The 13903-nt window shown below is 46.1% G+C and overlaps 1 protein-coding gene across 3 annotated transcripts in view; it reads left to right on the top strand.

Annotated features, from left to right (window-relative positions):
- The first annotated feature begins 76 nt into the window (after positions 1-76).
- LOC139276083 (general transcription factor IIE subunit 1-like) overlaps positions 77-13903 on the top strand; it is a 109571-nt gene continuing 95744 nt past the window's right edge. Inside the window, exon 1 of one of the 3 annotated variants that reach the window (XM_070893542.1) lies at positions 77-110. Coding sequence is in view for 1 of the 3 variants with exons in the window: in XM_070893543.1 (XP_070749644.1) it covers positions 166-167 (2 nt within the window). In the remaining 2 variants the exon portion in view is untranslated. The other 2 variants (XM_070893545.1, XM_070893543.1) reach the window with 2 other exon arrangements.

The following is a 13903-nucleotide window of genomic DNA, read 5'->3' on the forward strand; positions in this document are numbered from 1 at the left end:
GGCATCAACGCGGTGACGTTGATGGCGGCCGCGCCACGCGCGGTGCCAACCGGGTAATGCGGCGTTGTTGCGTGCGGCGCTGCTCGAGAGCCTGTCTTCAGTGCGTGGTGGTGAGTGTTTCAACGTTAAAATCATTCAATTAGTTGCTCCAATTGACCAATTTTAATGTGAGCGGCTTTTTAAAACTGCCCCGCTTTACTTCCGAGACTGAACGGTTTCTAGTACTAATTAGCATTGTTCTTGTGTCTTTAGTATGGACCTGCTGTTTTTGGTCATTCAGGATCTGTTAAGTAATTTTGTATTTATTTATATATTTTTAAGAGTTCACGTGAGTGGATCTGATGTTATTTGGTTTGATCCGGTAATGGGAAACTATTTAAGTTTAGGTATTTACATTGAGTACTTTCAAGAGAGATGTAATTGGTAAGACTGTAGAATGAGATGGATGTGGCATAATTATATAGCGAGTAAACTATTTGAAGGTTAAAATACTCGGGGGAGTTTGGATGATCTCTTAAACAACCAGAATAAATCCCGAGTGGACTCTCACGGTATTTGATTGAACCTTGAGTGCTATTCCCGTGTGACCTGAAGTGAAATCTAATGCTCCTATTTATTTTAATGTAGACAAATAAGGCTACAGGCATGCTACAGCAACCAGTATTTGTCGTCCAATAATTGTGGACTGTGATGTGGGCCTCCGTGCATATTCAGAGATCCGTTCTGAATGTGACTAACTTTTGATGCTTGGAAAGAACTGGGGGTGTTTGTTTTTTATTAACAACGAAACAAAGTTTTTAAAGTGTTGATTTGTGCTGGTCTGGAGTCTTGTTGAATCTGGTGTGAGATGACCTTGCATAACTTGGCTTAAGAGTGCTTGGGACTTAAATAGTACAATACCTGATTGACAAAAAAAATTGCTTTGCATCAATGTGAAAGGGGTAGTATAACTGTACCCTTATTTGCCTTATTGTATTGGGAACTAGTTTGATGATTTACTATATGGTTCCAGGGATGAGGGATTATGAGTACATGGATAGACTGGAGAAGGTGGTTCTCCTTCGAGCAGAAAAAGCTTTGCGGAGATTTGATCGCGATGTTTAAAATCATGAAGGGTTTAGACAGATTAACTAAAGAGAAACTGTTTCCAATGTCTGAAGGATCGATAACCAGAGGGCACAGATTTAAGATTCTTTGGTCCTTTTGCCAATTATAAGAACATGAGGCGACACGAGGAAAAACTTTTTTATGCAACAAGTGGTTAGGATTTGGAATGCACTGTCTGGTGCTGGACACAGATTCAACAGTAGCTTTCAAAAGGGAAGTGGATAAATACCTGAAAGAGAAAAAAATGTAGGGATATCAGGAAAGAGTGGAACTAACTGGATTGCTCTTCGAAAGAGCCGGCATAGACTCGATGGGCTGAATGACCTCCTTCTGTGCTGTACTATTCTATGAACTGAAACTGTGATCTGACTTGCGTAATGTTTTAGGAATTGTAAACCTCTAATTTTTTTCCCTCCTTGTGAGTATAGACAGAGGCTCCAGTCCTTGTCTAGGAACCAGAAATGAAATGCAGGAGTCAAGCATTTACACCCAGTGATGTTTTGCTGAAGAAGATTACGCATATAGTCGTTGAGTTCAACATTCAAGATCTCTTCCTTCTGTTTCATCTTCCAACTTTGCGTTACAATCTCGCCCATTGTAAATCTTTCTAGCTATATTATTTCACTTGCATTCCATGACCTTTAGGGGCCGAAATTGCCCCTTTTAATAAGAGCCGTGGCAGCCATGGGTCGGTGCGGACCGAGTGCCCAGTCGGCGTGGTTTGATCGACGCTCGCGGCATTGCCATCATTGATATTTCCAGCGGTGTAGGTAACTGCCCCTTCCCTCCCCCCACTTCCGCCACACTACTGCATATGCGTCGGTAACGATGTTATCAAAGCGCGCACCGCCTCGGACCCGCCCCGGAAACAAATTGCCCTTAAATTGGCTTCCGGCCTTTTGTCGGGGCCACCAACAGGTTTTTGGGTTGGTACACACTGCGTACTGAATGTCACCAGTGGCATTTAAAGATGCGGTGTGGCTCCGACCATTGTTGTTGGCCAGGTTATTTTCGACGGTTAAAAGCATTGAGAGTTGAGTTGTTGACACCAGATTTGAGGAGTAGTGGGCCAGCCTCTTCATAGTCAGCAACAGAGAGCACTGATTGAGGAGGCTGTGCTTGAAGAAGTTTAATAAATGGGGTCAGCGCTGGCAGCGGAATGCCTCCTGCATATTGTGCGTGGCAGGGAGGCACACAGGAGAACGCGGCGCCGGCTCCAATGTTTGGAGAAGCAGAGGGCAAGGGACGCAGCTCACGTGGGTGAGGAACATGCAGGAGGCCATGGAGATGGCGACCGAAAACAACCCAGAGAGGTGCACCAGGAAGGACCTCAGGAAGGCCTTGCTGTCAGGGGGAGGGTCAGGTATGCAGTCCCCCAGCTCCACAGAGTGGGGCAGATGGAGAGGAGACAGCATGCACAGGCTGCAGAAGGTGAGGACCACAACAGTAGGAGGGAAAAGGCAATGAGGCAGCTGTGAGAGAACGATGCCTACATAGACGTGTTGGCAGAAGGCCCTATTGTCAATGAGTTTACAGATATCAGTTCTCTTGGTGGATATCACTGACCGGTGTCTCCAGAGACTGTGATTCCGCAAATACTTCGTCACAGAGCTATGCAATCTCCTGCAACCTCAAACAAAGTTGAGGACAGCTCTGTCAGTGGCATCAAAGGTCACAGTCACCCTGAATCTCTATGCGACTGGATCTTTTCAAGCTGCAACAGCAGACATTGCGAACATTTCACAGTTTGCCGTGCATAGCTCCATCCATCGGGTGATAGATGCTCTGTATAAGAGGAGGAGGGACTACATATCCTTTCCTATGAGCAGGGAGAAGCAGCTAGAGCGGCAGACCAGATTTGTGAGGATTGCGGGCTTCCCCAGGGTTCAGGGCACCGTAGACTGCACCCATGTCGCATTAAAGGCACCACTGAACAATCCCGAGATCTTCCGTAACCGCAAGGGATTCCACTCCCTCAATGTTCAGCTGGTGTGCGACCACAACCGCAAAATCATGGCAGTTAATGCCTGGTATCCTGGCAGCAGCCACAATGCTTTCATCCTGCAGCAGACAGGTATGTCAGGTGTGTGCTGCGTCAAACCAAGATTGCGCCTAGCTCCTTGGAGACCAGGTTCTACCCACTCTGCACTTGGCTGCTGACTCCTCTTCGGCACCTCAGGACTGCTGCGCAGCAATCGTACAGTGACTGTCATTCAGCTACCAGGTATATCATTGAGCAGACCACCGGAATTCTTAAATGGAGGTTCCGATGCTTGGATCGCTCAGGAGGAGTGCTGCAGTACTCGGCTGAGCGGGTGTCCCTATTCGTCATCTGCTGGCAATCATGATGGCACAACCATTGGAGGACGAGGTAGCAGTACCAACTGAGGAGGAGGAGGAAGAGGAGGTGCAGGAGCACGAAGCGCAGGAGGAGGAGCAGGATGTAGGTCGTTGGCCATGCAGGAGGCGGCGTCGCCATCTGGACTTTGCATGGGAAGTCCTAAACCATCTCATTGTTGCTCGTTTCCGCTGAGTTGATCCGCACTTTAGCCTTCATCTGTGTATCGTCGTGGGCAAACCAATGAGCCCTTTCACACAGCATTCGCCACAGTCAAATGAAAGACCTGCACACATCTTCAAACCCAAAATAAAGATTTATTACACAAGAAATAATGGTGCAAAAAAATCCACATTATCAATTCTCACCCTGGTGCATTTCCTTATAACCCCTCTTACACCTACCTCTTCAACCAACGCCGCAGTGTCTCCTCTGTGGCTGCAGCGAGAAAGATCGCAAAGAGGGTTGGCGCGATAATGCAGCCCTGCTTGACCCCGGTCCAGACGTGGATTGGGTCTGTGGTGGATCCGTTAGTCAGGATCACGGCTTGTATGTCATCATGGAGCAGGCAGAGGATGGCCACAAACTTTTGGGGGCAGCCGAAGCGGCGGAGGACGCTCCATAGTCCCTCGCGGTTAACCGTGTCGCAGACCTTTGTAAGATCAAAGAAGGCCACGTGAAGGCTGCTGTGTTTCAGGTGTAGAAGCTACTGATGTCCTTCTCAGATGCCCTCGACCAGCTCTGGCCCTGGAAGAGCCAGCTGCAGACTGGGCTGCACCATCAGTCGGGATTGGCTGGGGCAAAACCATGGTTGTGAGCATTGGCGGAGTGGGACGTCTGTGATCATGAGGGACCACATCAGGATCTTGGTCCGAGGAGCCTGACCCACTCCCATGGGGCAGCACCTCACCATTCTCATCAATCTGCTGGAGCACAGTTTGGTGGGGTGGCCTAACACTGGAAGGTCCCTGGTGGACCCAGCTGTGATGGCAACAAGTCGTAGCTCGCGTGGTGGCATCCAGCTGAGACTGCATGAGAGCAGACACAGTCTCTGCCACCAGACACGACAGCAGTAAGATGATCCGTGGTCTATTGCTGAGAGTGCATGAGAGCATTCTGAGCTTCCAGGCCAGCGACCATTCTCTTCAATATAGCATTGAGACGTTGGCTCCCTTGCTCCTGTGCTGTAATGGCAGCTGCCACATCGCCCACAACACGCCTCATCACATCTGGATTCGCACAGTCACTCTGAGAGTCCACCATTGTCTGTACACTGGCAATGATGGGTTCCATGGTGTGCACAGAGCTGTCCGCAATGCGGGAGGCAGACTCCTCCATGCTCCTGACCACTTGCAACAGGCTCTCTGGCACCCTTGCCATTGCCCCCAACGTCTGCGAATGCACGGCCTGCACCCTTGTTTCAAAAGCCGCCACATCGAGGGGCTCGTCTGAGTCCTCTGCAGCAGAACTCGTGTGCGACCTCGCCCCCCTGGAGAGCTGGCACCCGAAGTTCATAGAAACATAGAAAATAGTTGCAGGAGTAGGCCAATCGGCCCTTTGAGCCTGCACCACCATTCAATAAGAGATCATGGCTGATCATTCAGCTCAGTACCCCTTTCCTGCTTTCTCTCCATACCCCTTGATCTCTGCATCGCCCGGCCTATTTAATAAAAAAAATGACATCATCCTCGTGCAAGGCCGAGAATACTGTTTATAAAGGAAACTAGTGCCCGCTTATGGCCCAGATTATCGCTAAGTGCTACTTTGGGTAATTCGCCCAAATGATCGTTGGCCCAAAAAGACGCTGAAGAAAAGCTGCAATCACCTGACCTTAACTCGGCACTACGGACGCTATTTTGTAACTCGGAGGATTTTTATTAAAAGGCTGCTTGAAGTGCTTGTCAGGTGAAGCAATTTGTGAGTGATTTTAAGGGCGTTTTTGACTCTTGCCAATCATCTAATCACATTTGTATTTGTTGAGGACAAATTAAGGGCATTTATAGTGATGTGGCTTGTAATTTCTCAACCAGTATTGATGACTAATCACATGCTGCAGAATAGAGATGGGAGAGCATTATGTGCCCAATCAAAGAGGTGGCAGACTGCTGTGGAGGAGGAGACGTTATACCCAATGCATTTACAGGGCTAAACAATCATACCTGGACTTGTCAGATAACACGTGCGTTAGAAGGCTGCGCCTCCGAAAGGAGGTCATCAGTGAGATATGCCAGCTAATTAAGGGAGATCTGCAGCCTACCAGCACCATTAGGACCGCACTGCCCGTTGAGGTTAAGGTTACTGCGGCATTTTCCTTCTACACATCGGGCTCCTTTTCAGGCCTAAGTTGGCGGCATTTACGGTACCTCTCAGCATGCCACACGTTGCTGCATTCAACAGGTGACTGAAGCCCTTTACGCATGCAGGATGGACTTTATAAACTTCCCTATGACTAGTGAAGCACAGACTGAGAGGGTTTTGGGTTTCTCGAATAGCAAACTTCCCCAAAGTGCAGGGAGCAATAGACTGTACACTCATCGCCCTGCGAGCATCTTTTACAGGATGCAGCGGTGTTTCGGAAGCGAAAGGGATTCCACTCCCTGAATGTGCAGCTCATTGTCGACCACAAGCAAATAATCATGACAGTAAATGCAAATTTTCCAGGGAGCATCCATGATGCGCACATCTTGCGTGAGAGCACTGTCTCTGACCTGCTTAAGAGTCAGCCACAATGTCACGGTTGGATGCTGGGGTATAAAGGATATGGCCTTGCCCGCTGGCTCATGACCCCCCCTGCCCCGTGTAAGCCCCAGACAGAAGCCGAGAAGCGCTAAAACGAAAGCCATATAGCTACATGCAATATCGTCGAAAAGACAATTGGAGTTCTGAAGCAGCACTTCAGATGCCTGGAACACTGAAGACGCAACGTACAATACCACCCTGAGCAGGTCGCTGAGTTCATTGTGGTGTGCTGCATGTTGCACAACCTAGCAATAAGGAGAGGACAACAACTGCCACCTCAGGAGAGAGGGGAGGAGGACGAGGACCTCTGGGAGGACAATCAGCCTGGCGATGAACCCATGCCCCTACGTCCCCCCACAACACTGGAAAAGCCCCGTGGTAGTTACGCAGCTGCAAATCTCTTGGGTGAGCAGCTCATAAATGAATGCTTTGCATGAAGTTACGTTGGTGACAGTTACTGTTACATTACGTTTCATCCTTGCCTGGCCATGGCCATTGCTTCCAACCATTGTATTTCACAACAGTTGTAAACTTAAATAAAAATGTTTACTAATTGAACACGTAATTTTTTTTTTAACATAGAAAATAGGTGCAGGAGTAGGTAGGCTATTTGTCCCTTCGAGCCTGCACCACCATTCAATATGATTATGGCTGATCATTTTGCAACTTCAGTACCCCATTCCAGCTTTCTCTCCAGACCCCTTGATCCCTTTAGCCGTAAGGGCCACATCAAACTCCCTTTTGAATGTATCTAACGAACTGGCCTCAAAAACTTTGTGGTAGGGAATTCCACATGTTCACAATTCTCTGAGTGAAGAAGTTTCTCCTCAGCTCGGTCTTAAATGGCTTACCCCTTACCCTTACACTGTGACCCCTGGTTCTGGACTTCCCCAACATCGGGAACATTCTTCCTGCATCTAACCTGTCCAATGCCGTCAGAATTTTATGTTTCTGTGAGATTCCCTCTCCTCTAAACTCCAATGTATACAGGCCCAGTCGATCCAGTCTCTTCTCATATTCAGTCCTGCCATCCCGGAAATCAGTCTGGTGAACCTTCACTGCACTCGCTCAATAGCAAGAACATCCTTCCTCAGATTAGGAGACCAAAACTGTACACAATATTCCAGGTGAGGCCTCACGAAGGCCCTGTACAACTGCAGTAAGACCTCCCTGCTCCTATACTTCATAGCGAGAGGATTTGAGGCCAACATGCCATTTGCCACCTTCATCGCCTGCTGTACCTGCATGCCAACTTTCAATGACTGATGTACCATGACACCCAGGTCTCGTTGCACCTCCCCTTTTCCTAATCTGTCACCATTCAGATAATATTCTACCTTTCTGTTTTTGCCCCCAAAGTGGATAACCTCACATTTATCTATGTTATACTGCATCTGCCATGCATTTGCCCACTCACCTAACCAGTCCAAGTCACCCTGCAGCCTCTTTGCATCCTCCTCACAGCTCACACTGCCACCCAGCTTAGTGTCATCTGCAAACTTGGAGATATTACATTCAATTCCTTTGTCTAAAATCATTAATGTATATTGTAAATAGCTGGGGTCCCAGCACTGAACCTTGTGGTACCTGCCATTCTGAAAAGGACCCGTTTATTGTGACTCTTTTGCTTTCTGTCTGCCAACCAGTTCTCTATCCACGTCAATACATTACCCCCAATACCGTGTGCTTTAATTTTGCACACTAATCTCTTGTGTAGGACCTTGTCAAAAGCCTTTTGAAAGTCCAAATACACTACATCCACTGGTTCTCCCTTGTCCACTCTACTAGTTACATCCTCAAAAAATTCTGGAAGATTTGTCAAGCATGATTTCCCTTTCATAAATCCATGCTGACTTGGACCGATCCTGTCACTGCTTTCCAAATGCGCTGCTATTATATCTTTAATAATCGATTCCAACATTTTCTCCACTACCGATGTCAGGCTAACCGGTTTATAATTCCCTGTTTTCTCTCTTCCCTCCTTTTTTAAAAAGTAGTGTAAATGTAGATTCTTTTCTCTCAATCTGGTTCAGTAAAATTACTGAGTCGAATACCTCTTGTGCTTTGAACAAAGCAGTCTTTATTTTACCGGCCGGCAAGACCTATCAGACAGAAGATATACTCTCACGATAGAGCGTACATACTCCCTACGGATAAGTGACGTTACATTGTCAAGGCACGATGGTTATACATTTTCGGCAAAAGATAACAAGATAGGGCTAGAGTGACATCCCAGCTCAGCCCATCTCTTTTGATCCCTCCTTCCCTTTGTCCACTCATAAGCCGACCCAAGCATGGTCCGATTTTAAACAAAGACCTTCTGTCAATGTTTCAGGTTAATAACATGATTTAATAAGACCTTGAGGTTTTTCTGCAAGCTGTGGGTTTTGTTTCAATATGTGTTAGTGTTGTAACATTTCGCAGTCTCGAGTCTGAGATGTCATGGCTATTCCTCCATGAATTGTTTGTTAGCTTATACTGTCCCTATACAATTCCCACGTTCTCAACTTCAATGTCTCTATACATTTTTAAACATTCACATTAGGGTTACATTAGCTACCCTCCAATCCATAGGAACTGATCCAGAGTCTATAGAATGCTGGAAAATGACCACCAATGCATCCACTATTTCTAGGGCCACTTCCTTAAGTACTCTGGGATGCAGACTATCAGGCCCTGGGGATTTATCAGCCTTCAATCCCATCAATTTCCTGACTAATAAGGATTTCCTTCAGTTTCTCCTTCTCGCTAGGCCCTCGGTCTCTTAGCATTTCTGGAAGGTTATTTGTGTCTTCCTTTGTGAAGACAGAACCAAAGTATTTGTTCAATTGGTCTGCCATTTCTTTGTTCCCCATTATAAATTCACCTGATTCTGACTGCAAGGGACCTACATTTGTCATCACTAATCGATTTCTCTTCACATAGCTATAGAAGCTTTTGCAGTCAGTTTTTATATTCCCTGCAAGCTTACACTCATACTCTATTTCCCCCCTTCTAATTAAACCCTTTGTCCTCCTCTGCTGAATTCTAAATTTCTCCCAGTCCTCAGGTTTGCTGCTTTTTCTGGCCAATTTATATGACTCTTCCTTCGATTTAACACTATCTTTAATTTCCCTTGTTAGCCACGATTGAGCCACCTTCCCCATTTTATTTTTACGCCAGACAGGCATGTAGCATTGTTGAAGTTCATCCATGTGATCTTTAAATGCTTGCCATTGCCTCTCCATCCACAACCCTTTAAGTATCATTTGCCAGTCTATCCTAGCCAATTCACGTCTCATACCATCAAAGTTACCTTTCTTTAAGTTTAGGACGCTAGTTAGTCTCTGAATTAACTGTGTCACTCTCCATCTTAATGAAGAATTCTACCATATTATAGTCACTCTTCCCCAAGGGGCCTCGCACAAGATTGCTAATTAATCCTCTCTCGTTACACAACACCCAATTTAGGATGGCCAGCTCTCTAGTTGGTTCCTCGACGTATTGGTCTAAAAAAACCATCCATTATACACTACAGGAAATCCTCCTCCTCCGTATTGCTACCAGTTTGGTTAGCACAATCTATATGTATATTAAAGTCAGCCATGATAACTGCTGTACCTTTATTGCATGCATCCCTAATTTCCTGTTTGATGCCATCCCCAACCTCACTACTACTGTCTGTTGGTCTGTACACAACTTCCACTAGCGTTTTCTGCCCTTTGGTGTTCCGCAGTTCTATCCATTCAGATTCCACATCATCCAAGCTAATGTCCTTCCTTACTATTGTGTTACTCCTCTTTAAGCAGCAACGCTATCCCACCTCCTTTTCCTTTCTGTCTATCCTTCCTGAATATTGAATATCCCTCGATGTTGAGTTCCCAGTTTTGGTCACCCTGGAGCCATGGCTCCGTAATCCCAATTACATCATATCCGTTAACAGCTATCTGTGCAGTTAATTCATCCACCTTATTATAAACATTCAGGAAGGATAGACAGAAAGGAAAAGAAGGTGGAGTAGCGTTGCTGGTTAAAGAGAAAATTAACGCAATAGTAAGGAAGGACATTAACTTGGAGGATGTGGAATCTGTATGGGTAGAGCTGCGGAATACCAAAGTGCAGAAAACGCTAGTGGGAGTTGTGTACAGACAACCAAATAGTAGTAGTGAGGTTCGGGACAGTATCAAACAAGAAACTAGGGATGCATGCAATAAAGATACAGCAGTTATCATGGGTGACTTTAATCTACATATAGATTGGGCTAACCAAACTGGTAGCAATACGGTGGAGGAGGATTTCCTGGGGTGTATTAGGGGTGGTTTTCTAGACCAATACGTCGAGGAACCAACTAGAGGGCTGGCCATCCTAGACTGGTTGATGTGTACTGATTAGCAATCTTGTTGTGCGAGGCTCTTTGGGGAAGAGTGACCATAATATGGTAGAATTCTTTATTAAGATGGAGAGTGACACAGTTAATTCAGAGACTAGGGTCCTGAACTTAAGGAAAGGTAACTTCGATGGTATGAGACGTGAATTGGCTAGAATAGACTGGCGAATGATACTTAAAGGGTTGACGGTGGATAGGCAATGGCAAACATTTAAAGATCACATGGATGAACTTCAACAATTGTACATCCTTGTCTGGAGTAAAAATAAAACGGGGAAGGTGGCTCAACCGTGGCTAACAAGGGAAATTAAAGATAGTGTTAAATTCAAGCAAGAGGCATATAAATTGTCCAGAAAAAGCAGCAAACCCGAGGATTGGGAGAAATGTAGAATTCAGCAGAAGAGGGCAAAATGTTTAATTAGGAGGGGGGAAATAGAGTATGAGAGGAAGCTTGCTGGGAACATAAAAACTGACTGCAAAAGCTAATATAGATATGTGAAGAGAAAAAGATTAGCGAAGACAAACGTAGGTCCCTTGCAGTCAGAATCAGGTGAATTTATAATGGGGAACAAAAAAATGGCAGACCAATTGAACAAATACTTTGGTTCTGTCTTCACGAAGGAAGACACAAATAACCTTCCGGAAATACTAGGAGACCGAGTGTCTAGTGAGAAGGAGGAACTGAAGGAAATCCTTATTAGTCAGGAAATTGTGTTAGGGAAATTGATGGGATTGAAGGCCAATAAATCCCCAGGGGCTGATAGTTTGCATCCCAGAGTACTTAAGGAAGTGGCCATCGAAATAGTGGATGCATTGGTGGTCATTTTCCAATAGTCTATCGACTCTGGATCAGTTCCTATGGACTGGAGGGTAGCTAATGTAACACCACTTTTTAAAAAAGGAGGGAGAGAGAAAATGGGGAATTATAGACTGGTTAGCCTGACAACGGTAGTGGGGAAAATGTTGTAATCAATTATTAAAGATGAAATAGCAGTGTATTTGGAAAGCAATGTCAGGATCGGTGCAAGTCAGCATGGATTTATGAAAGGGAAATCATGCTTGACAAATCTTCTAGAATTTTTTGAGGATGTAACTAGTAGAGTGGACAAGGGAGAACCAGTGGATGTGGTGTATTTGGACTTTCAAAAGGCTTTTGACAAGGTCCCACACAAGAGATTATTGTGCAAAATTAAAGCACATGGTATTGGGGGTAATGTATTGACATGGATAGAGAACTGGTTGGCAGACAGGAAGCAGAGAGTTGGGATAAACGGGTCCTTTTCAGAATGGTAGGCAGTGACTAGTGGGGTGCCGCAGGGCCCAGTGCTGGGACCCCAGCTATTTACAATATACATCCATGATTTAGATGAAGGAACTGAGTGTAATGTCTCCAAGTTTGCAGATGACACTAAGCTGGGTGGCGGTGTGAGCTGTGAGGAGGATGCTAAGAGGCTGCAGGGTGACTTGGACAGGTTAGGTGAGTGGGCAAATGCATGACAGATGCAGTATAATGTGGATAAATGTGATGTTATCTACTTTGGTGGCAAAAACATGAAGGCAGAATAATATCTGAATGGTGACAGATTAGGAAAAGGGGAGGTGCAACGAAACCTGGGTGTCATGGTTCATCAGTCATTGAAAGTTGGCATGCAGGTACAGCAGGCGGTGAAGAAGGCAAATGGCATGTTCGCCGTCATAGCTAGGGGATTTGAGTATAGGAGCAGGGAGGTCTTACTGCAGTTGTACAGGGCCTTGGTGAGGCCTCACTTGGAATATTGTGTTCAGTTTTGGTCTCCTAATCTGAGAAAGGACGTTCTTGCTATTGAGGGAGTTCAGCGAAGGTTCACCAGACTGATTTCCGGGATGGCAGGACTGACATATGAGGAGAGACTGGATCGACTGGACCTGTATTCATTGGAGTTTAGAAGGATGAGAGGGGATCTCATAGAAACATTTAAAATTCTGACGGAACTGGACATGTTAGATGCAGGAAGAATGTTCCCGATGTTGGAGAAGTTCAGAACCAGGGACATCGTCTAAGGATAAGAGTTAAGCCATTTAGGACCGAGATGAGGAGAAACTTCTTCACTCAGAGTTGTTAACCTGTGGAATTCTCTAATGCAGAGAGTTGTTGATGCCAGTTCGTTGGATATATTCAAGAGAGAGTTAGATATGGCCCTCATGGCAAAAGGGATCAAGGGGTATGGAGAGAAAGCAGGAAAGGGGTACTGAGGTGAATGATCAGCCATGATCTTATTGAATGGTGGTGCAGGCTCGAAGGGCCGAATGGCCTACTCTTGCACATATTTTCTATGTTTCTATGAATGCTCCTCATATTGAGACACAGAGCCTTCAGGCTTGTTTTTTGTTAACACTTTGTCCTTTTAGAATTATGTTGTAATGTGGCCCTTCTTGATTTTTGCTTTGATTTCTCTGCCCTCCACATTTCCTTATCTCCTTTCTCCATTTTGCTTCTGCCCCCATTTTACTTCCCTCTGTCTCCCTGCATAGATTCCCATCTCCATGCCATATTAGTTTAAACCCTCCCCAACAGCACTAGCTGTTATATCACCCAATCCCCAACAGTCAATAACATTTTTAACAGAACAATATAACAACACCCTCCCTCCATCCCCAACAGACAACTTTCAACAATTTTTTTAATAACAATATCCAGCTCCCTCCACAACTGAGGCCATGCTTCCCTCCTGTACCTTGCCCCCCCCCCTTGTAGTAAATCCCCGTTTCCCACGTACTTCCTGAGTAATGGACCAAGACATTTTGCAGCAGAGCACCTCAAGGCCTGTTGCTATGGGGGTTGACATCGGCAGAATGATCTCAGTGGCTGGAGGAGAAGACGTTTGTGAAGAAACGTCTTCCGAGTCAGAAGGAAGTTTTTCTTCCTGTCTCGCATCTGTCGTGGAGGTTGGTGGTGCAGCACCTTGGGGGTGCAGTGCCGTATTCTGAAACTATCGCATGCCACAAGGCATCGACAGTCGGTCGTTCGCCCCAGTGCCACTACTATCTGCTCCATGTCTCCCGTTATTCTCGCAGACAGTGTGGCAATGTTGCCGGTCAACCCATCAAGCACGTGGATGAGCTCTCGACCTATGTCGATGCTCGCCCTTGACAGTGAGACCATGTCCTCATTTACGTCTGCCCGTTGCAGCGTGTGCCTACCTCGCCGACTCAACCTCCGAGGGGTCGGTGTGGGCACTGGACGACTTGGAGTGGCCTGCTGCAAGCCGCTTGGCCCCGCTACTTCATTTGTTGAGGAGGACGTGGCCATAGGTACCACAAATGACAACTCAGGCTCTGTTTCTTCCTCCTTCTCCTCCTCACTTTTGTGTTCG

The sequence above is a fragment of the Pristiophorus japonicus genome, chromosome 11, assembly GCF_044704955.1.
Source record: "Pristiophorus japonicus isolate sPriJap1 chromosome 11, sPriJap1.hap1, whole genome shotgun sequence".
Taxonomy (NCBI): domain Eukaryota; kingdom Metazoa; phylum Chordata; class Chondrichthyes; family Pristiophoridae; genus Pristiophorus; species Pristiophorus japonicus.